General features: G+C 51.2%; 2 protein-coding genes across 15 annotated transcripts in view; one reads left to right on the plus strand and one right to left on the minus strand.

Annotated features, from left to right (window-relative positions):
* Positions 1 to 15,477, minus strand: part of TRPM4 (transient receptor potential cation channel subfamily M member 4) — a 37,291-nt gene extending 21,814 nt beyond the window's left edge. For 9 of the 13 annotated variants that reach the window (XR_010939188.1, XR_010939189.1, XR_010939190.1 and 6 more), the window contains exons 1-12: positions 15,319 to 15,477; positions 14,942 to 15,009; positions 10,617 to 10,791; positions 10,104 to 10,284; positions 9,750 to 9,913; positions 9,361 to 9,544; positions 5,043 to 5,104; positions 4,708 to 4,893; positions 4,271 to 4,370; positions 1,434 to 1,546; positions 731 to 1,063; positions 418 to 552 (exon numbers count right to left, since the gene is read on the minus strand). Coding sequence is in view for 7 of the 13 variants with exons in the window: in XM_067719981.1 (XP_067576082.1) it covers positions 418 to 552; positions 731 to 1,063; positions 1,434 to 1,546; positions 4,271 to 4,370; positions 4,708 to 4,893; positions 5,043 to 5,104; positions 9,361 to 9,544; positions 9,750 to 9,913; positions 10,104 to 10,284; positions 10,617 to 10,791; positions 14,942 to 15,009; positions 15,319 to 15,342 (1,725 nt within the window). In the remaining 6 variants the exon portion in view is untranslated. Of the gene's footprint in view, positions 1 to 417; positions 553 to 730; positions 1,064 to 1,433; positions 1,547 to 4,270; positions 4,371 to 4,707; positions 4,894 to 5,042; positions 5,105 to 9,360; positions 9,545 to 9,749; positions 9,914 to 10,103; positions 10,285 to 10,616; positions 10,792 to 14,941; positions 15,010 to 15,318 lie in introns of those variants that run through there. The other 4 variants (XM_067719979.1, XM_067719983.1, XM_067719982.1 and 1 more) reach the window with 4 other exon arrangements.
* A 1,085-nt stretch (positions 15,478 to 16,562) lies between these two features.
* On the plus strand, positions 16,563 to 20,274 carry HRC (histidine rich calcium binding protein). Of its 2 annotated transcripts, XM_067719991.1 has the most exons (6): positions 16,567 to 18,368; positions 18,447 to 18,517; positions 19,057 to 19,125; positions 19,387 to 19,441; positions 19,914 to 19,950; positions 20,136 to 20,274. In XM_067719991.1, exons 1-6 carry the CDS (start codon positions 16,748 to 16,750, stop codon positions 20,170 to 20,172), a joined length of 1,890 nt encoding a protein of 629 aa, XP_067576092.1. In that variant the 5' UTR covers positions 16,567 to 16,747; the 3' UTR covers positions 20,173 to 20,274. The 2 variants fall into 2 exon arrangements, with proteins under 2 accessions (XP_067576091.1, XP_067576092.1); XM_067719990.1 differs by lacking the exon at positions 19,914 to 19,950 and having other exon boundaries at positions 16,563 to 18,368.
* Positions 20,275 to 20,281: the final 7 nt, after the last annotated feature.

Here is a 20,281-nt window from a genome sequence, read left to right on the forward strand (position 1 = left end):
TCCTACCTGGCATCCTTGCCTCTAGTCTTGTCCCCTTCTGCATTGCAACTACGACAATGCATCTAAACTGCAAGCACAATTATGCTGAAATGAATCCCCATCAGCTACAGATAATGTCTCACTTCCTCCTACAAGCGACCACTCTGAAAGGATGAGATTGATGCATATATATGAGCAAGGGTAAATGCCCAATATATATTGTTAATGGAGAAAGCAAGTTACAAGAAATTCATGATATGGGGGGTGGGGGTGGGGAGGAAGAAACAGCACTCGGGGTCATATATCAAGAATGGAGTGGGGTGGGGGACGAGTGATATCCTAGGTCAGGGAATCTTACTGCTCAAGCATTGGAGTTCGGTAGAAATAAAGGACAGGAATGTAGGAGCAAGTAGAATCAGAGATCAAGACAGCACTCACCATCTCCCAGAAGTACACGGCCATCTGAGCCCTGTTGAGCAGCAGTGCCCAGAGGAGCAGGTCACTCCAGGGTGCCTGCTCGGGGACGGCTTCCAGCAGAAATTCTGAGGTGGCCTTGTCCCACGGCAGAAACGACTGGAGGCGAGGAAGGCGTGGTGAGCGTTGTCTCCGCCCCAGACCTTTCCTGACTCCGCCCCAACCATCAGGCCCACACCCCGTTCAGTCACACACCCCGTGCTCTGACCACGCCCCATCCTGGCATAGCCCCGCCCCCAGACCCTTTTGTGCTTCCCCCACCCACCCCGTTCCTTACATTTTCCATGCTGCCATCGCCCAGGTGGGTGCCCCCGGCGGGGAACGTCGGCGCGCACGACTTCCCCAGCAGCATCCGCAGCACCTGCCCCACCTTAGGGGGTTGTGGCTCCGCAGAGGGTTCAGAGACTGGGCCTTTGTTGCCTGTGCTGTGGGACACCTGGTCCAAAAGGCTGTGGATAAGTGAGTTCGGGGGCGCTGCGTTGTAGAGCTGGGCCAGGCGCGTAGAGGTCAGGAAGTGGCCCAGGCTAAGGCCATGGGAGATGAGCAAGCGCACGAACTCTGGCCGGTCATTCAGAAGGGCGTCCATGAGGGAGGCTTCCAGGTGGAAAGACTGGTGGGGGTGGAATGAACGGGGGAAGAGTTGAGCACAGAGACAGGCAGAAGGCCAGGTGAGGTCAGAGATTAAGGACAAGAGTTGGGGGTACAGAGCTATGAGTGACGGATAGATGGATGGATGGTCAGATGGATGGATGGGTGGAGGGATGGATGAGAGGATGGATGGGTGGGCAAGTAGATGGATGGATGGATGGGGAGAGAGGGAACAAGATGGGGACAGATGGACAACCAGAGATGGATGGACAATTAAGAGAAAGCTGGACACGCCATAAAGGAAGATAGAGCCAGATGCCAAAGGAATCAGGGAGTGGGGGAAATGCATCCCTCTTGTCAGGATCCCCAGTCGCCAGGCCCCAACCCCTCACCCGCCACTGGATATCCCCCCGGAAGAGTTCACTCTGGGCAATGTCCACACGGTTCCAAGCCACAGCCAAACGCAACTCATCCAGGTAAGCTGAGGCTTCAGAGGTCCCACAGGCTGAAAGGGTGAGAAGGAGAGGGGGCAAGAAGTCAGGAGAGGTTGGGAAGATCTGATGGGTGTCTGTATCACTTCTACTCGAGATGCCTGACATTTAAACTCCGTATAAAGGCAGTGTTGTTGGGCAGAGTCTGGGGTCTTAAGAAGTCAGGCTATTACAAGCATAAGGTCATTCAAACCCAGGGGCAGAGGTGAATGTAAAACTCTTCAGACCAGTGGTTGAGAGGCCCCAAGACAAGGAAAGGGAATCATTTATTCATTTAACATTTACTGAGGTAGGCTACAGACCAGGCAGTAAGAGGGATGGAGAGAGATTGGATACAGTCCCTACCCTGAAGGAGCTCATTCCTGGGAAATATGTCCCAGAACCACATAACTGCCCTTAGAGTGATCGGTGCCCTTGGAGGAGGGCACAGAATGTGATTAGGACCCAGGGGAGGCTACAGTCACAGAGGTATGGAGAGACCCAAGGGAGCCTCCTAGGGGATGCACATTGAGGTAGGCCTTTTGAAAGACTAGTAGGATTTGGAAGTGTGCATCTAAGACGAGAAAAGAATCATCAGGGCGGCAGGAGCAGCTTGAGCAAAAGCCTTGGTGCAGGAAAGCACAGGCTATGATGGCAAGTGTGAGTCACTCTGGTCTCCTGCAACCTGGGAGTATTTGTGAGGCGAAAAGTAGCAGAAAAAATGTAAACATTAGCCGGACTTCGGAAGACCTTGGAGGTCATTAAATAGAACAAGGAAGAACAAGTGGCCTTTAAAAATCTGATCGGATAATTTAATGGATCCAAAAGTGTGCGGTCAGCCTCGTGTGACCTTGGGCAAGTCACTTTCCCCCTCTCTAAGCCTCAGTTTCTTCATCTGCAAACTGGGCAGACGGTCCTTACAGGAAGGGTTAGAGGATCAGGGGCAATAATGTGTGCCAGCTGCTCAGCACAGTGCCTGGCTGTTCCTAGACTCTTATGAAGCATTCATCCCCTTCCCTCTTCCTTCCTCACCTGCTGAAACCCCATCCCTTCAACTCTGCCAACACTGAGACTGTCCAGCCATCTCCAGTTTCCCCAGCAGAGTGTGATCACTTGTACTTTTGCAGGCAACAGACTTAAAACACCACCCCCTCAAACCACATCTTAGAGAGCTGCTGTGTTTCCTCCCAGGAGGCTGAGGAGTTAACTTCTGTAAAGTAAATCCGATTTGCCCACTGACTGTCATCCTCTATTAAAGGATGTGTCCCCACAAGAAACGGAATCATATTAAGAAGAGTTCCCATTTATTAGGCTCCCCCTGGGGACCAGGCACTGCCCATTATCTGCCTCTAAGGCTCACAACACTCCTGCCAGGTATTATCTCAATTTTTCAGAGAGAGAAACTAAGGCTCAGAGAGGGAAAGTCTCTTTCTCAAAGTCACACAGCAGAGAGGGGGCCAAGCTGATACTCAAATTTTAGTTTTATCTGATTCCAAAGTCAAAAATAACTACCACACCACAGAACATGGTAGATGCAATTGGGGTGGGGACCTGGAACTCAGAACGCATTACAAATTGACACTATGCCTCTTGGGAGTTTTTATCTAAGTGGGTGTTTTCCCTGTAAAACTCTTCTGACACCAAAAATGATCCTCCCCACCCACATCCCCACAGAGCCCTGGGGATCCCCCTTACCACTTATTCATCCCACCTCCGCATCTTACTAACTCCTAATTCTACTGGCTCTTCAAGGCCGCCCGGTTTAAATACCACCTCCCCATTTTTCTCCCCTTTCTGACAGCAGTTCCTCTCCCATGCTTTTGTCTTGAATTTTACTTAAGGTTATGTCCAAACAACCCTGGTAGGATCTGCTTTTATCTCTGAGCCTAATCTTTGTTGAATGAATAATGAGCTCCATCCTCAGCCTCTACCAAGCAGCCATTATGCTCCCTACCTTGGTTTTCATCATTCATTCCTCTAGTGACATATCAGGAGTTCCTTGCTGGGAGACAGCACTCTGGTTTTTCTCTGATTCCACCACCCCTCAGGGCTTAAAACATATTGGAGGCATATAGGAAAAGTAGAAAGGGTGAGTGGGTGGATAGATGGAAGAATGGATGGATGGAAGAATGATGAGTGGATGGAATTGTTACTAGATGTGTGAATAAACTGGTAGAAGGATGGGTGGATGGCAAGATGGATGGATGCTTGGATGGATGGCAGAATGAAGGATGAATGGAATAATGGGTAGATGGAAAGATCAATGTACATATGGCTGGCTGGCTGGATAAAGGATGAAAGGATGGGTGGATGGATACAACAGAAGGAAAGCAACGTTGGAACATAATGAAAGTATCTTGGGAAAGTTGCCCAAATAGCACCGTGCAAAGCCCCAAAAGGCAATGATAAAAGGAAAAAGATAAAAACGGGCACAGGGCTTCCCTGGTGGCGCAGTGGGTGAGAGTCCGCCTGCCGATGCAGGGGACACGGGTTCGTGCCCCGGTCCGGGAAGATCCCACATGCCGCAGAGCGGCTGGGCCCGTGAGCCATGGCCACTGAGCCTGCACGTCCGGAGCCTGTGCTCCGCAACGGGAGAGGCCACAGCAGTGAGGGGCCCGCGTACCGCAAAAAAAAAAAAAAAAAAAAAAAAAAAAAACGGGCACAATTTAGATTAGAGAGGATGGATAAAGTGCCGAGGCCAAGAGAGGTGTCCAAAGTTGAGCTGACAATGGGGGAAGTTTTGGGACTCCAAGCCTTACCCTTGACAAGGGCCTTCAAAACAATGGTCTCAAATTCCTCAGGGCCATCATCAGTTGAATAGACTGTCAGCAGCTCCTTCCGACTCATGATCCTCTCCACCTGCAGAATACCAAGTTTTGCAACCCACACCCAACTCCCTGGCCCTGTCCACAGAGATATAGAACATTCCCCTGAAGGACCCAGTAGTCTAGGTGCCTAGCACCCTCTACTCCCAGAACCTAGGGGGCATCCAGGCCCCCAGGCCTCTCCTCCCTTAAACCCAGGAGTCCAGGCTCCCAGCCTTTCCTCCCTCATATCCATGAGGCTGGGCCCCCATTCCCCTTCCCTTGGATCCAGGTCTCCAAATCCTCAGCATCCTCACCTCTCAAGGTCCAGGAGCCCAGGTTCCCAGCTCCCTCCCATCTCAGGTTCCAGAGCTGGACCCCCAATGTCATACCTGGGCCTGTAGGACCTCAGGGTCCCCTTTGGGGAAGAAACGTTTAATCAGATCTTGGGCTTCACATCGCCTGCCTCCTCCACTCCCTGGAGCCAGAGTGTAGATCTCTGCCAGGCAGTCTGCAGCTCCCCCAGACCCGGCCACCAGGAGGCAGGGGAGCTGAGCCTGGGTGGCCTTCTCTATCCGCTACAGGACAAAAGGGGAGTCAGGTTAGGGAAGGAAAGTATTCACACCTCCTGGAGTCTAGATTCCCAGCCCCCTCCTCCCCTAGGACCCAGGAGTACAGCCCCCGGCTACTGCCCCCCCTTAGACCCAGGCACCTGAGCCCTTATTACCTTCAACATCTTTTCATCACCATCAATCAAGAGAAGGAGGACAGGGATGTCAATTCCAGTCCCTGAGGAGAGAAGAGAGCACAGGGCTTGGTCACCTCCCATCAGCCTCTGTCAGCGATGGGAGAGAACCACGTTTCCCAGGAGTCCCCAGGGCAAACGCTGGCTTCTGCCTAATCCTCTGTCCGGAGGCTCATGAGAACTGTCATGCCTTTGAGGATGTTGGGAGGGGCCAGATCTTGAAGACAGTAATGTTCAATTTCTCAAGGGAGGAGAGGGCTGGGAGCCTGGACTCCTGGGTTCCCGAATGAGGCATGAGTCAATCCTATAACTGATTAACCATCCAGGAGCCAGGAGAGGATGAAAGTGCAAATAGAAAATAAAGGAAATAAGGAATAGAAAGGACTATCCAAATACAATAAAGATATTTATCAAAGCCCAATAGCAAACTCATATAAGTTTTTTACGAACTCTATTCCCAATAAAATAAGAACTGAAACAACATTACTACTATTCACACTTATCTGGGAGTTTTGAGCTAATGTAACAATGCAAGAAAATGAAATAATTGGATGAAAACTTGTACATATATTTTTTAAGCTGGAAGAGACAAAGGTATCTATTTGAAGGAAAGATGATTTATATTCTCAGAAAATTGGAGAGACTCCACTCAAAATAACTAAATATTAATAAGAGAATTTGGTTAAGAGGATTAATACAAAAAAATACACAAAAATAAAAAACTTTTCTACAACTATTATAATATGTATCTTATCCATGTTTTCACAAAAATGATAAAATGCCTGGGAATTAATTCATACAGAGAGGTATAATACTTTTATAAGGAAATTGATAAACATTATATAAGAACAAGTCCTGAATAAATGGAAAAACAAATACCATGTTAACCTGTCACAATGTAACACATAAATTCAATGCAGTTTGGAGAAAGAGGGAGGTAGGAGGAGGTTGGCAGTGTTTTCTTGTTTTTTTCTTAATGGAACAAAATAATTTTTAAATTCATATGAAAGAATTAATATCAGAGGAGTTAAGAAATTTTTGAGAAATGACAGTAGGGAGAAATTTTCCCTAATATATATGCAAACGTCTTTAAACTGCTGTAAACAACAACAACAGGAACAAATATATATATATATATATATATATATAATTTTTTTTTTTTGGCCATGCTGCACAGCATGTCGGATCTTAGTTCCCTGACCAGGGATTGAACCTGCACCCCCTGCATTGGACATGCAGAGTCTTAACCACTGGACCACCAGGGAAGTCCCAAACAAAATATATTTTTGGCACAGGAATAGAGAGGTAGAAGAGAAAAAGGTTCAGAAATACTTCAACATATAAAGGAACTGAATATACAACTTAAGTGGCATTTCAATTTAGCTGGAAAAAGATGGTTTATTTATTAAATGGACATGAAGAGAATGTGGTTTCCCATTTGGAAGAAAAAAATGTAGACTCCCTATCTCAAAACATCTAAAAATCATTTCCAGATGGATTAAAAGTTTAAACATAAAAATATAAGATATTAAAAAAGAAGACTTAGAATATTTGTATAGCATTGGAGTGAAATGGACCTTCCTAAAAAACCAAGGGAAACCAAGGGGCTATAAAAGGAACAACAAATATATCTAACCACATAAAAATGATAGAATTTTTATGGAAGTAGACACCATAATTAAAGTATCTTCTAAAAATTTTACATCTAATAGTCAAAGCGTTACTAAGGACAGGATACAAAGAATTCTTACAAAAAGACAAGAAAGAAATAACCCAATTCAAAAATGTGCAAAGAATATGAATAGACAATTCATAATTGAGGAAATCTGATTGGCCAACAAAATATATGTTTATATCTTTTAACAGTGGTTAGATAAATTAAAAAATCAAATGAACAGTGGCATGTCACTTTTTACCCATCAAATTTGCCAAAAAAAAAAAAATTTAAACCAAGAGTATCCAGAGCTGGTTAAGACTGGACAGAAAAGGAAACTCTCACACATTCTCGATGAGAGTGAAAACTGCTACACACTTTAAGAAAGTGATCTAGTACTATCTATTAGTATACACACAGAGCAATCTCACTTGGGGGATCTACTGTATAGAATTTAAAACACCTGGATGTAATTATGGATGGTCATACAAAGATATTTATTCAGCGTTGTTTGTAGTGCCAAACACTGATAGCACTTTAAGTAACCACCAATTGAGAAAAATTTAAATAACAGATGGTACAACCATTACCAAGGAATATCATACAACTATTAAAAGGAGATACAAGATAGAGAAGTTTGTACCTAAAAGGGATGGTTATAAGAAAGTGGTATGTATATGTATAGTATAAAAGAGAGAAAGGAACACCACTGAGCATAGCATAGGATTTTATAAGCATAGACAAAGATATAAAAGGATTAACTCCAAACCATATAACACAGATTACCCCAATAGAAGGGATTGGAGCTGGGAAGGGAATTTTCTAACGTTTTTTTATTTTCTTCTTTGACCAGTGGGTTATTTACAAACTACAATTCAGGCAATGCTATGAATTTCCTTATATACCTTCGCATGGTTTGATTAGTTCCAATAAACACATATTAAAGCTGCCATAAAATATTATGTTGAGTGAAAGAAGCCAGTCTCAAAAGGTCATGTATTATATTATTCCATTTATTTAGCTTCTGGAAAAGAGAAGACTAGAGTGATGGAAAACAGATCAGTGGCTGCCAGGGGCTGGGTGCAAAAGGAATGCCTTCATGGTAACAGAACTGGTCTATGTCCTGACTGTGGACATGAATCTCTACACACGCCTAAACTCACAGAATTATACACCCCAAAAAAGTCAGTTTGCACCCCAAAAAGATAATTTTACAAATAAGATTAAAGTTGCCGAAAAGCTAAGTAAAGTTTAAGAATTAAATGGGGGACTTCCCTGGTGGTGCAGTGGTTAAGAATCTGCCTGCCAATGCAGGGGAAACGGGTTCAATCCCTGGTCCGGGAAGATCCCACATGCCGTGGAGCAACTAAGCCCGTGCACCACACTACTGAGCCTGCACTCTAGAGCCCACAAGCCACAACTATTGAGCCCTCGTGCCGCAACTACTGAAACCCATGTGCCTAGAGCCCGTGCTCCGCAACAAGAGAGGCCACCGCAATGAGAAGCCTGCGCACTGCAACGAAGAGTAGCCCCTGCTCGCCACAGCTAGAGAAAGCCCGCGCACAGCAACGAAGACCCAATGCAGCCAAAAATAAATAAATACTTAAAAAAAAAAAGAATTAAATGGACACTTTTTAAAATACAGGAAATGTTTATAAAGAAGCAGGTTTCTGTTTAGTTGACTTTCTACATTGGACATTTCTTTCTGTTTTAGTGATTTCTGCCCTGTCTATTATATCCTTGCTTCTACTTTCTCTAGATTTGATTTGCTCTTCTGTTTCTAGGATTTTTTTTAATTGGAGACCTAAATCATTGATTTTCAATCTTTCTTTTCTTTTCATTTTAGGTAAGCATTTAAGTCTACAGGTTTCCCTCTAAGTACTGCAACAGCTGCATCCCCAAAGTGTTGGTATGTCATAACATTATTATCATTCAGTTCAAAATATTTTCTAGCTTCTTTTTTTTTCCTTCTTTGATCCATGGGTTATTTACAAACTACAGTTCATGAAATGATATGGATGAATCTCACAGAAATGATGTCTAACATGAGAAGGCAGAATTTAAAACATGGGTTTGGTGTGATTGTATTCATATGAAACACGGTCAGAACTACTCTTTGCTGTGACAAGCAGGATAGGGTGGCTCTTGGGTGTGGGCAGAAAGCTTCTGGGGGCTGGTATTACTGTTTCTTGATCTGGGTGCTGGCTGCATAAGTGGATTCAATTTGTTAAAAATTCATCAAGCTGGGCTTCCCTGGTGGCGCAGTGGTTTAGAGTCCGCCTGCCGATGCAGGGGACACGGGTTCGTGCCCCAGTCTGGGAAGATCCCACGTGCCGCGGAGCGGCTGGGCCCGTGAGCCATGGCCTCTGAGCCTGCGCGTCGGGAGCCTGTGCTCCGCAACAGGAGAGGCCACAGCAGTGAGAGGCCCGTGTACCGCAAAAAAAAAAAAAAAAAAAATCATCAAGCTGTCCACCTTTCGGTATTGTAGATTTCAAGATAATGATTTTTTCAAACACAGCAAATGATGGGAGGAGGCACTTGACCATAGGAAACTCCCCCTGGCCGCAACCCCCAAATTCCTACCAGATCTGACCACTGGGATCCTGAGCCTTGGGCTGTGAATCCCCAGTGGAAGGAGCCACTCACCTCCCACGCCCGTCTTCTGTTGGGCAAGGTAGGACTCGAAGCCCAAGCGGAAGCGGTTCTCGCCGCCCAGGCGGCGGTGGGTGCCGTCGTCCACCAGAAGGAAGGCCGAATAGTTGTAGTCGAGAGCAAACTGGACCCCATCCTCGGGGTCACCGCGCCACCGGTACCTTGCAGGAAACGAGCCCTGGGGGACAAGTGGCCAGACCAGGGAGTCTTTCCATCAGGGCCAAGAGGACAGACACCCAGCCCCGTTCTCCCTCAGACACGGAACTACAGGTCCCCAGCCCCTCCTCCCTCATACCCAGGAGTCCAGGCCCCCAGCCCCTCCCCCCTCAGACCCCAGACTCCTGGCCCCCAACCCCCACCTTGTCCAAGACCCTGGGTCCCACCTTGGGGTTGATGAGGGTGTCTCTATTCCGAACCACACCCCAGGGGGCCACGCCCATGGCCACCACCTTGTTGCCCCCAGTCCTGGCTGTCTGGTGGTCCCGCACTGCCACACCCACATGCCGTCCAATGCCCTTGTGCAGCCCTCCGGTGACAATCCAGGCCCCTACACAGCGACACAGACTGGTGGTGAGGTCCAGAGACACACAGGCGTGCAGAGACAGACAGAGACTAGAGAGTGAGACAAAACCCCACACACAAAGGCAGGAGTGGGGAAAGACAGAATTCCAGGGAAGTGGGGGAAATGGGGGGGCAGCCGGCCCCGGCCCAGGAGGCAGATGCCCACCCTCAGTCACCTGTGTTCTGGGCAGCCCGCACCAGCCCGCGTCGCAGCAGGTCCTGCAGCCAAGTCTGGAGGGTGGGGCCCCCCGACCCCCCCAGCACTGACACCACCAGGTTCGGGGCCTGGAAGCCCCATATGTTTGTGACCAGATTATAAACTGTAGCTGGATCCGTGCGGTCAGAGAGCCGGAGGAACTGTGGACACACAAGAGGAAGGGACACGGGGAGGGGGACAGAGACAGAGAGAAAGGGACAGAGACGCAGAGAGAGGAGCACAGAGATGGGGGGAGGGGGGACGGGGACAGAGGCCCAGAGGGGAGGGATGGAGACCCAGAGAGAGGGGGACAGGCTTAGAAAAGACAGACAGGGGTGGAGGGGACAGGGATCCAGGAGAGGTGAAGATAGGGATGGGTAAATGGGGAGACACAATGTTCAGTTGGGATACCCCCAGACCCTGGCTCTGGGAGCCCCTGAGGCATGCAGCCCCACTGGTCAACCCTGGCCCTGCCCAGACATGCAAGCCTCACATTGCTGGCCTTGCGGCCGGCACCCAGGAAGTCCAGGTCTCCGAAGGCATCTGTGGGCTTCTCCGTGGTGTGCAAGTCACTGTCCCATACGGTCACCACGGCTGCCCCGAATGCATCCTCCACAGCCACTGATGGGTGGGCACACCGGGGTTGCCCACACTGGCACAAGGTCCCCCTGAAGGGGGAGGGGAAGGAGGAGGATGAAGCCCAGAGGCGTCCGCACCGACCCCAAGCATCCTGTAGAAATGTCCATATTTCTGCATCTCCCTCCAGAGGAGCTCACAGTCCATACTGACCCTGGCACTGGCCCTCCATGGCTCTGACCAGCCTGAGGGAGAGACTGGGGCAGAACAACCACAGTCACCTCACCCACCAGCAGGAAGCCACAGTGGCTCAAGAGCACCTGAGCAGGGAGGTCTGCATACCAGACCCCACACTCACTGTTGCCTTCAGGGCCTGAAGTGGAAAAGTGCAGGGGGCCATTGGGGATGTCCTTGCTGCCCCCAGTTCAAACAGATGGTATTCACACGAAAAGGAAAATCAAGAGAGTGATCACAGAGCACGCATGCACTAGAGGCCAAGGCAGCTGTGTGACTTGGAGCAAGTAGTTTCATCTCTCTGAGCCTAAATTTCCACCTCAAATGGAAAGGCAATGATAGCCCAGCCTACGTCATAGAACTGTGAGAGGCCAATGAAATAACACAACATTTCCTAAAATGGGGGCCGCATACCAGATCCGGTCTCCGTGAACTCCACACTGAGCTTTAAATAACCTTGAACACAGTAAGAAAGTCATTCCTTTTTGAGTTCTCCTAATTACTGTCAAGGAGAGAGGATCAGCTGGGTGCTAGAATGTTTTTAATGCCTAACTCTTTACTTTCTCTTTTTAACAGAGAAAAGCTGGCGTCAGGCTCAGAAAACTGGGCTGGCAACAGCATCCACTTAGACGGTAAATACTTTTTACCTGGTTTTCATTGTGATTGTCTTTTATGGCTTGTTTCTTTCTCTTTGTGGCAAATGGAACAGATTTTGCATTTATGGTGATCACATGTGAAACTCCTTTCCCCCGCAAGTATCCCTTGTTACCTAATGGGACTGGCACCTGAGTTTAAAAACAGCAAGCCACACAGGTTTGGGAGGCGAGGGATTTATTTGAAAATGCATCTAAATCTCTTTGGTCCCTGATTCCAGAAGGGGTTCAAATATCGGGGGAGACCTGCATTTATGTAAACAGAGTGAGCCATGATTTAAGGACTAATTTTACAGAAAGAATAGCACAGGTGGTCCATGGATTTGACAAGAATTGTGAAGTCACTAAAAGAATGGCCAACAAATCCAAACAGAATACACCAGCTCCTGGCACAGTGAGAACTACAGGATACATCCCTCCCTCTTCCTGAGTCTACCTCCAGGGTCCTGGCATGCCTCAGTTTACCTACTTGATCCTTTCACCTATCTCAACCCCGTCCCTGGACCCCCCCCCCCATTCCTGTCCATCTACTTCCCACGAGCCCTTCCTGGCAAAATTTCTTCATGGAATGTTCCAGAACCTGAACTGTCCAGTACAGTAGCCTCTAGCCACACCGTGCTCCTTATAGTCAAATAAATTAAAATTAGATACAACTAAAAATTCAGTTCCTCAGTTGCTCTGGCCACATTTCAAGTGATCAGGAGCCACACGTGGCCAGTGCCTGCCATACTGGATGTGGATATAGAACATTTTCACCATTGCAGAAACTTCTGGTAGACAGCACTGGCAGACTCCCCCTCTGTCCGTCTCATCTCCTACCCCCCTTTCTCTGTGTGGCCACTGAAAACGAAATTGTTCCCGATAAAATCAGCAATTACCTGCACATCCCCGAGTACAATGGCTCCTATTCAGGTCTCATCTGACTCCGACAAAGTAGCACTGGTCATATCTAAAAGGCTGACTCTAGAAAAGCTTTTCCCTGGCAGAGCACACCCGTTCCCCTGGCTGCTCTGTCTCTGCCTCATCTGTGGCTTTCTCTTCTTCTGTGCCTCCCTTGAGTGTAGGTGTTCCCCAGAGCCAGGACCACATGCCTTCCCTACATGGGTCTCAAACTCAATGGCCCCAAGGGCCAGGCAGGGAATTACGTAAGAGAAAGAAGCATCAGGTGGAAAATTATAAGCGGATGTGCCGGAGGCTGTGCTGACTTGAGGCAGCATGTCTGTCTTGAAGCATTCAGAGACAAGTTTTTAGCAATCCTTTCTTCCGTGGAAGAAAAAAAAGAAAACATCGGCCATAGAATTGCCAGTTTGCAACCTCCTCTGATTTTACACTTTCTTCCCCCCATCCTACTTCCACTTCAGTTTCCATTACCACCTACAGCTAGGACTTCTCAAATCTTGGATGGAAGTCACAGACCTTTCCTGAGTCCCTGAACCAGGTTTGCAATGCCCCTGGCTCCCCCAGGCCCCTCCCACACACGAAATCCCACTCTGAGCTGGGCAACATTTCCCAAACCTACTCATGCACCTGGGTTCCCATCTCGGGGACAAGCTCAGTTTCCCAGGCCCCAGACCAGATGTCTGGGCCCATACTCCCCTCTCCCCTCTCACTCTGCAAATCCATCGGTCCCCAAGCTCCTGCCCCTGAATCTTTGCCCTGTCCCCACCTCTCTGTGTCCCCTCAGCCCTGGCCTGCCTCAGGCCTGTTCTCCTCCCACCTGTCCCTTGCCCAGACTCTTCCCCAGCTTCCTCAACTCCTATTCATCCTCATGTGGCCCTCAGGGCATCTATCCACACCCAGAGCTGACTCTGCCCCTCCCATGGCTCCCCGGAACACCAGACTCGGTCCCAACCCCTCGGGGTGACATTTGAGGCTGTGTGACTACTGGCCCTGCCCTCCTTCTTGATATCCTCTTTCAGATGCTCTCTGCACCTTGAACTCTGCCCCATTTGCAAGCCACATAGTCAATAGGGGGCAATTTATACTTGTTCCCACTCCTGGAATCCAACCCACCTTCAACTGTCAAACTCCAACTTTATCACCTTCCAATGTCACCTCATTAGCCCCTCCTCCTACAGAAGCCATTGGTGACACCCTGTGTCCCCTCCTCGGACTTAACCAGATGCCTCCTCTTGGCTCCCACTGGGCCCAGTGGCTTGTCCTTTGCAGCTCCCATCTCCTTGCCTTATAATCATCTTCCTCCCACCAGACCAGAGGTTCCTAAAATTCCTTGACCGCCCTTTCCATCAGTAAAAGTTTTTGAGCACTCACCCCCAAATAATATATATGTTTATTTATACATAATTCAAGCCATCCTGCACTAATATAGTCATAATAAAACACACACTAAATTAGGAACGTTGACATTTCCCATACCCCAAAGATTGCCTTGAGGACACTAGAAAGCCAGAACCCACTTGAGAGACCATCACTGAAGGCCAGGAACTCCTAATGGTGGCCACTCCCCACCCCTCAGCCTCCCAGCACAAGCACAGGCCCTACACATGCTAGTAATTGCTACCTTCCGGTGGTTCCTATGGACATATTTTCCAGTGATTACTACGTGCTGGGCACTGTTTCAGAAATATCATAAGCAGTAACTTGTTTAATTCTTACAATATCCGCAGGAAATGGAGCCTGGTTTTTTTTGTTTTTCTTTTTGCCGTACGCGGGCCTCTCACTGTTGTGGCCTCTCCCGTTGCGGAGCACAGGCTCCAGACGCGCAGGCTCAGCGGCCATGGCTCACGGGCCTAGCCGCTCCGCGGCATGTGGGATCTTCCCGGACAGGGGCACAAACCCGTGTCCCCTGCATCGGCAGGCAGACTCTCAACCACTGTGCCACCAGGGAAGCCCTAGAGCCTGTTTTTATGCCCAGATGATAGATGAGGCCCAGAGAAGTGAAATGATTTGCCTGAAGCCACACAGCACGTGTCCCAGCTGAAATCTGAACCCTGGCAGGGCCTGTGCTCTTGAAAATAATGCCCCCTTGGAAGTGCTGAGTGAGAATTTCTTGGAGGAATGAACGAACAAGTGAATGGATGAAACAGAGACAGCCAAGAAAGAAAGGCAGAGAAAGTGACACCAGGAGGCAGAGACACACAGAAGGGACACGGGGAAGGAAAAAAACAGAACCCAGCCCTGGGTCTTGAACACTGAACCTGAGCGGGAGGATGGGAAATTGGAAGTGTTTGCAGACTGACCCAAGCCCTCCCCGAGGTAGAGAGCCACCAGGGAACGCCCTTGAGAGTATCGGCTCTGACTGGGGAAGGGAAGGAACCGAAAGGCGGGGTCTGCGGTGGGCGGGGTCAGCGGACCCGGGACACTCTGGGGTCTGTCCCCGGGGCGAACTCCTCACCCCGCATCTGTGGGGTCAACGATGAAAGTCGTGCACGTCTTCTTCTTGAAGATCTTGGGGATCCAGCTCTGGAGACAGGAACAAGGAGTGGTGGGGTGGATCCAGTTAGGTCCTGTGGGTCACGGAGTGACCCACCCGCGCGCTAGCCGGAGACCCAGGAGTCCGGGACCCCAGTGCCCTCCTCTCCCGGACTCAGGAGACTCGACCCCCCCAACCCCCTCCCCAATCCGTCCCCAAGGACCCTGGAGTCCGGGGCCCCCAGCAACCCCTTCCTTTGTCTGACCCAAGAATCTGGGTCTCAAGCACCCTCCTCTCTGGAAACCAGGAGGCCAGGCCCTAGCTCCCTGTTCCCTCAGGCCTGGGTCCGGCCGCTGTACCTGCTCCTTCTCTGCACCCACCATGCTGCCGCAGCCACCGAAACCTATCCGACTCCCGGCATTCGATCCACCAACCCGGGTTCTAGATGCGCCCTGAACAAACCGGATCCGCCACTTCCCAGCCCAGCCTTGGGCGGGGCCAGGTCTGGGGGGCGGGGAATCTCGGAGAGGCGTAGAGCGGGAGGCGGGGCAAAGGGTCGGACAGGATCCAGAGAGAGGCGGGCAGGGACCCAGGGAGAGGGGGACAGGAACCCATGGAGAGGGGGACAGAGACGCAGAGAGGAAATGCCAGCGATGAGAGAGAGGGCACACTGACCCAGGTCGGGGGATGGGGGGCGGGAAACACTAAGACTTAGGCAGGGGCAGAGAATCAGAAAGGGGGAACAGAGATTGGGGGGGCGCTACGTTGACCCAAAGAGGGAGAGAGAAAGATTTAGATGGGTGGCAGACACTCAGAGGGAGAGGGAGAAGGGGACAGAATCCTCAGGAGGGGGGCAACAGGGACCCTGAGAGAGAGCTGGTGAAGAAACAATGACAGAGAGAGGGAGACCCATAAAGAAGGATGGGAACCCAAAGAGCGAGGGCGACAGTGACAGGATGAGGAGTGGGAGGTACCGCTATGCGGACAGGCAGGGCCACATGTCTCCTGCTGACTCTCTGACAGGGACAGCTGCGGCCTCCTGGGTAACCTGAGCCCCTTGCCCCCCCTCGCTGTATTTATAGCCCTGGCCTGGCGCCATCCCCTGCCCCCAGATCTGAGTTCCAGGGACAGGAGGTCATGGGTACGTGTGCTGGGGCACAATTCCTTTCACGCCATTCCAGGGCTTCCATATTGGCATCCACCTTCTCAGCAGAGGAGCCCGTTCTGGCCAGAAACTCCCCATCATCTAACCCCCAGTCCTTCCTTGGCAGGGGTTTCTCCCCTCAGATACATCCCTCCTGCTACCCTCCCCCATGGCCCAGGCTCCCCCCAAATTGGCCTACTAAAAATCTAGCCATTGTCTTTGCAGCTGCCAAACATGAACTTGTTGGCAACCCAAAGTCAAATCCTTTGGCTCCCCTCTCCTGGCCAAGGAGAGACCCCTTCATCCACCCCCTCCCCAGCTGGGAGGGGGAGGAGCAGGAGGGGAGGGGCAGGTGGGGACTGACCCAGAATAACTCGGGGCTGAGAGTAAATTTAGCCACAGAGAGGGGAGGGGAGAGACCCTATTGGCTGGGAAGTGGGAGGGAGGGCCGGAGAGGAGGGTAAGGGGCTCTGGAGACTGCCTCAGAGGGCCTGGCTGTGAGGGCCAGGGGACAGAGGCCGAGAGAGACACAGCAAAGGAGCAACACAGGGAGAAAGAAACAGAAGGAGCCCAACATTCATCCACATAGCCATAGCCACAGTGGGAGCCAGCCCTGGGAGAAGCTCTGCTGCCTGTCTGTCCCCATGGGCCACTGTGGGCCATGGCTGCACACTTTTCTCCTCTGGGCTGCAGTGGCCAGCCTGCTTCTCCCCACTGCCGTGACCCAGCAGCTGAGAGGGGCTGGGCTGGGGCCCAGCAACTGGAACGACAATGCAGGAGCTTCGGGGCCCTCAGAGGACGCATCGGGCAAGTTTGGCCACCCCACACACAGCCATAGAGGCCACGGAGATGAGAACAAGGATGTTTCCACGGAGAGTGGGCATCATTTCTGGGGCCACGGAGACCACAGAGAAGAGGATGAAGATGTCTCCAGAGAATCCCAAGACCATAGGTACCAAGGCCACAAGGTGGGAGATGAGAACACCTCTGATGAGGAGGAACATACAGAGCATGCTCAGCAGGCCCGTGGGCACAGAAGCCATGGGAATGAAGAGGCGGATGATTCAGCTGAGCATGGGCACCACTTCCCCAGCCACAGGAGCCATGGCCGTCAAGATGAGGACGAAGACGAAGTTGTGTCCAGTGAGCATCACCATCATATCGTCAGGCATGTACACCGAGGCCATGGAGAAGAGGAGGATGAAGAAGAGGAAGAGGAGGATGTCTCCACTGAGTATGGACACCAGGTCCACAGACACCAAGACCACGGGAAGGAAAAGGATGAAGATGTCTCAGATGAACACCACCATCATGGCCCCAGCCACAGACACCGAGGCCATGAAGAAGAAGAAGAAGATGATGATGATGTCTCCACTGAGTACATACACCAGACCCACAGGAGTCAAGGCCATGGGAAGGAAGACAATGAAGATGTCTCAGATGAACACCACCATCATATCCCTAGCCACAGACATCAAGGCCACAGAGACAAGGAAGATGAGGATGAGGATGTGTCCACTGAACACTGGCACCAGGTTCCCAGACATACCCACCATGGCCTTGGAGATGACGAGGAGGAGATCACAGTCAAGTTCAGCCACCATGTTGCAAGCCACCAGCCCCAAGGCCACAAGAGCACTAAGGAGGAAGACTTCCCAGAGGAACATGAAAGAGCAGTCCATGGCCATCACCACCGCGGAGTCCCCAAGGAGGAAGATGAGGACACCTCTGCCAAGCTTGGCCACCAGGCTCCCAGCCACAGGCAGCAAAGCCACAGAGATAAAGGGACTGGCCACAGAGGGTCCATCAAAGAGGAGACTAACCACCAGTCCCCAGAATACATGGGGGTAAAGGATAGAAGCCATTTAAGGGAGAGTGATTCTGAGGAGGAAGAGGAAGAGAAGGAAGAGGATCACAGCTCCCATGAAGATGATGATGAAGGTTCAGAGGAGGGAGGAGAAGGTACCCACCATGGCAGCCTGGACCAGGAGGATGAGGAAGACAAGGAGGAAGGTCATGGCCTCAGCCTGAGCCAGGAGGAGGAGGAAGAAGAGGAGGAAGAGGAGGAGGAAGAAGAGAAGGAGGAGAGGAGGGAAGAGAGGGCTGAGGTTTGGGTCCCACTGAGCCAAGACCACCAGGAGGAAGAAGATGAGGAGGAGGGGCTGGAAGAGGATGAGCTCCCCTTCACCATCATCCCCAACCCACTGGCCAGGAGGGAGGTGTCTGGAGGTGCCTCCAGTGAAGAGGAGAGTGGTGAGGACATGGGTAAGTGATCTGACTGGATGATGGGGGTGGGGAGGAGCGGAGTCAACCTGGGTCACTGCTGCCCTCTTGTCCCCACAGATCAGCAGGATGCCCAGGAGTATGGGAACTACCAGCCAGGGTCCCTGTGTGGCTACTGCTCCTTCTGCAATGTATGTCCGCAACCCAGCTCCACCCACCAAGCTGTTCCTAGAGTTTGTTCCTGGGCTCTGGTGTGCCTTGGGAGGGCCCTGAGCAACGGGCCCGAGTAAACAAAGACACTTTTGGGGCCAAGTCGGGGACAGACTGGAGGCCAGGAGGCTGGGGAGGAGCCTGGGATAGTGGTCCAGGAAAGAGAGGGTGAGGCCTGAGCTGCACTTGCAGATGTGGGGACAGGGAGGAAGGTTCAAGGCAGAGCCAAGGGAGGTGGGACAGGACTGGAGACTGACAGGCTATGGGGAGAATAGGAAGAGAGGGGGTGAAGAGAGTACCCAAAGGTCCAGCCCACAGAGACAAGGGGACGTCGGGGCGCCTTGCAATAGGGAAATGAGGGGGTGGGAAGCAGGTTAAGCAGGTTGGAGGAAGATACTGAGCTCAGTGTCAGAAGTAATGAGGCTGAGAAGTTGGGGATATGTCCAGTGGGCAGGGTGGAGGACTGGCGGGTGGCTCCCAAACGTCCCTCCCTGCCTAACCAGGCTCCTCTGGTCCCCAGCGATGCACTGAATGTGAGAACTGTCACTGTGACGAGGAGAACATGGGAGAGCACTGCGACCAGTGCCAGGTGAGACTTCTCCCAGACTCAAGGATCCACCAGGTTTCCCGACAGCCCGGGACCATCTGAGCACCCCCAGCCCCAAATCTTCTGCCCTCAAACTGACCTAACCCCTTACCCCTGATGCAGCCTTGACTCCAAACCCGATCCTGCCTCTGACCTTAACCTCCGCCTAGCTAGCCTCCTGCCCAAGTACGGCCCACGCCCCATCCTAACACCGCCCCTGACCACCTCGTACCGCTTATTCTCTCTCCCCACCCCCGCCCCCAGCACTGCCAGTTCTGCTACCTCTGCCCGCTGCTCTGCGAAACTGTCTGCACTCCGGGTGAGCATGGGTGGGGCCCAGAAGAAACCTGATGAAGGGGCGGGGCCTGGTGGGTGGAGCCAACCTGAGAAGCAGGCTGGAAGGTTGTGGGCGTGGCTATGTGCGGAGGCGTGGCCAAGGCTGGGACTTTGTGACGAGCGGGAGGAGCACGGAGGGGCGGGGCCGGGCAGAGGGAAGGTTGGGGATAGGTGCCAAAACCTAAGAGGTTCGGATTGAGGGGTTAGCCTAGAACCAAGAGGTTGGGGCCAAAGCAAGTGGAATTCGAAGGACGCGGCGGGGCGTGGGGCTATTGGAGAATGGGAACACTTAGAACACTTAGAGCCAGGAGGAAGGGAGGAGTCGCTGTAGAAGGAATTAGTTTGGGGGAAGGAATCCAGAAAAGGGGGCGGAGCTAGTCCTGGTCCTGGACTGAGTGAAAAGTGGCCCCCAATTTCACCCATGGTGTACCCCTCAAGCCTCTTCTCTCCTACAGGAAGCTACGTCGACTATTTCTCCTCGTCCCTGTACCAGTAAGTGTGTGGAGGGGGGATGTTTAAGGACCCCGTTTAGAAAGGTGCTTGTCCCGCTATGAATTATTGGAAAGCCCTGAGCCTCTAGTCCCCCCTTGGTGAAATGAGCAGGTTAACGATCTCTGAGGGCCCTGGTGTGAGCTTTGGACACTTCGGCTGTCCAACCTCTGCGTCCTTCTCTCCAGAGCCCTGGCAGACATGCTGGAAACTCCGAAACCCTAACCCAGACACACGGCTGCGGCGCAGATACATCTCCCTGGCCCTCCAACCCCTTTCCACGGGCCATATTTATTTCTCTGAATAAACGTGCTCCCCGAAACCTCATTGTCAG

Source organism: Pseudorca crassidens, chromosome 20 (genome assembly GCF_039906515.1).
Source record: "Pseudorca crassidens isolate mPseCra1 chromosome 20, mPseCra1.hap1, whole genome shotgun sequence".
Taxonomy (NCBI): Eukaryota; Metazoa; Chordata; class Mammalia; order Artiodactyla; family Delphinidae; genus Pseudorca; species Pseudorca crassidens.

Excerpts from the sequence above, each read along its gene's own strand:
- HRC (XM_067719990.1), top strand. The coding sequence starts at position 16,748 with ATGGGCCACTGTGGGCCATGGCTGCACACTTTTCTCCTCTGGGCTGCA. Across the intron at positions 18,518-19,056 it reads GCTACTGCTCCTTCTGCAAT|CGATGCACTGAATGTGAGAA; the intron begins GTATGTCCGCAA and ends TCTGGTCCCCAG. Across the intron at positions 19,442-20,135 it reads CGAAACTGTCTGCACTCCGG|AGCCCTGGCAGACATGCTGG; the intron begins GTGAGCATGGGT and ends CCTTCTCTCCAG.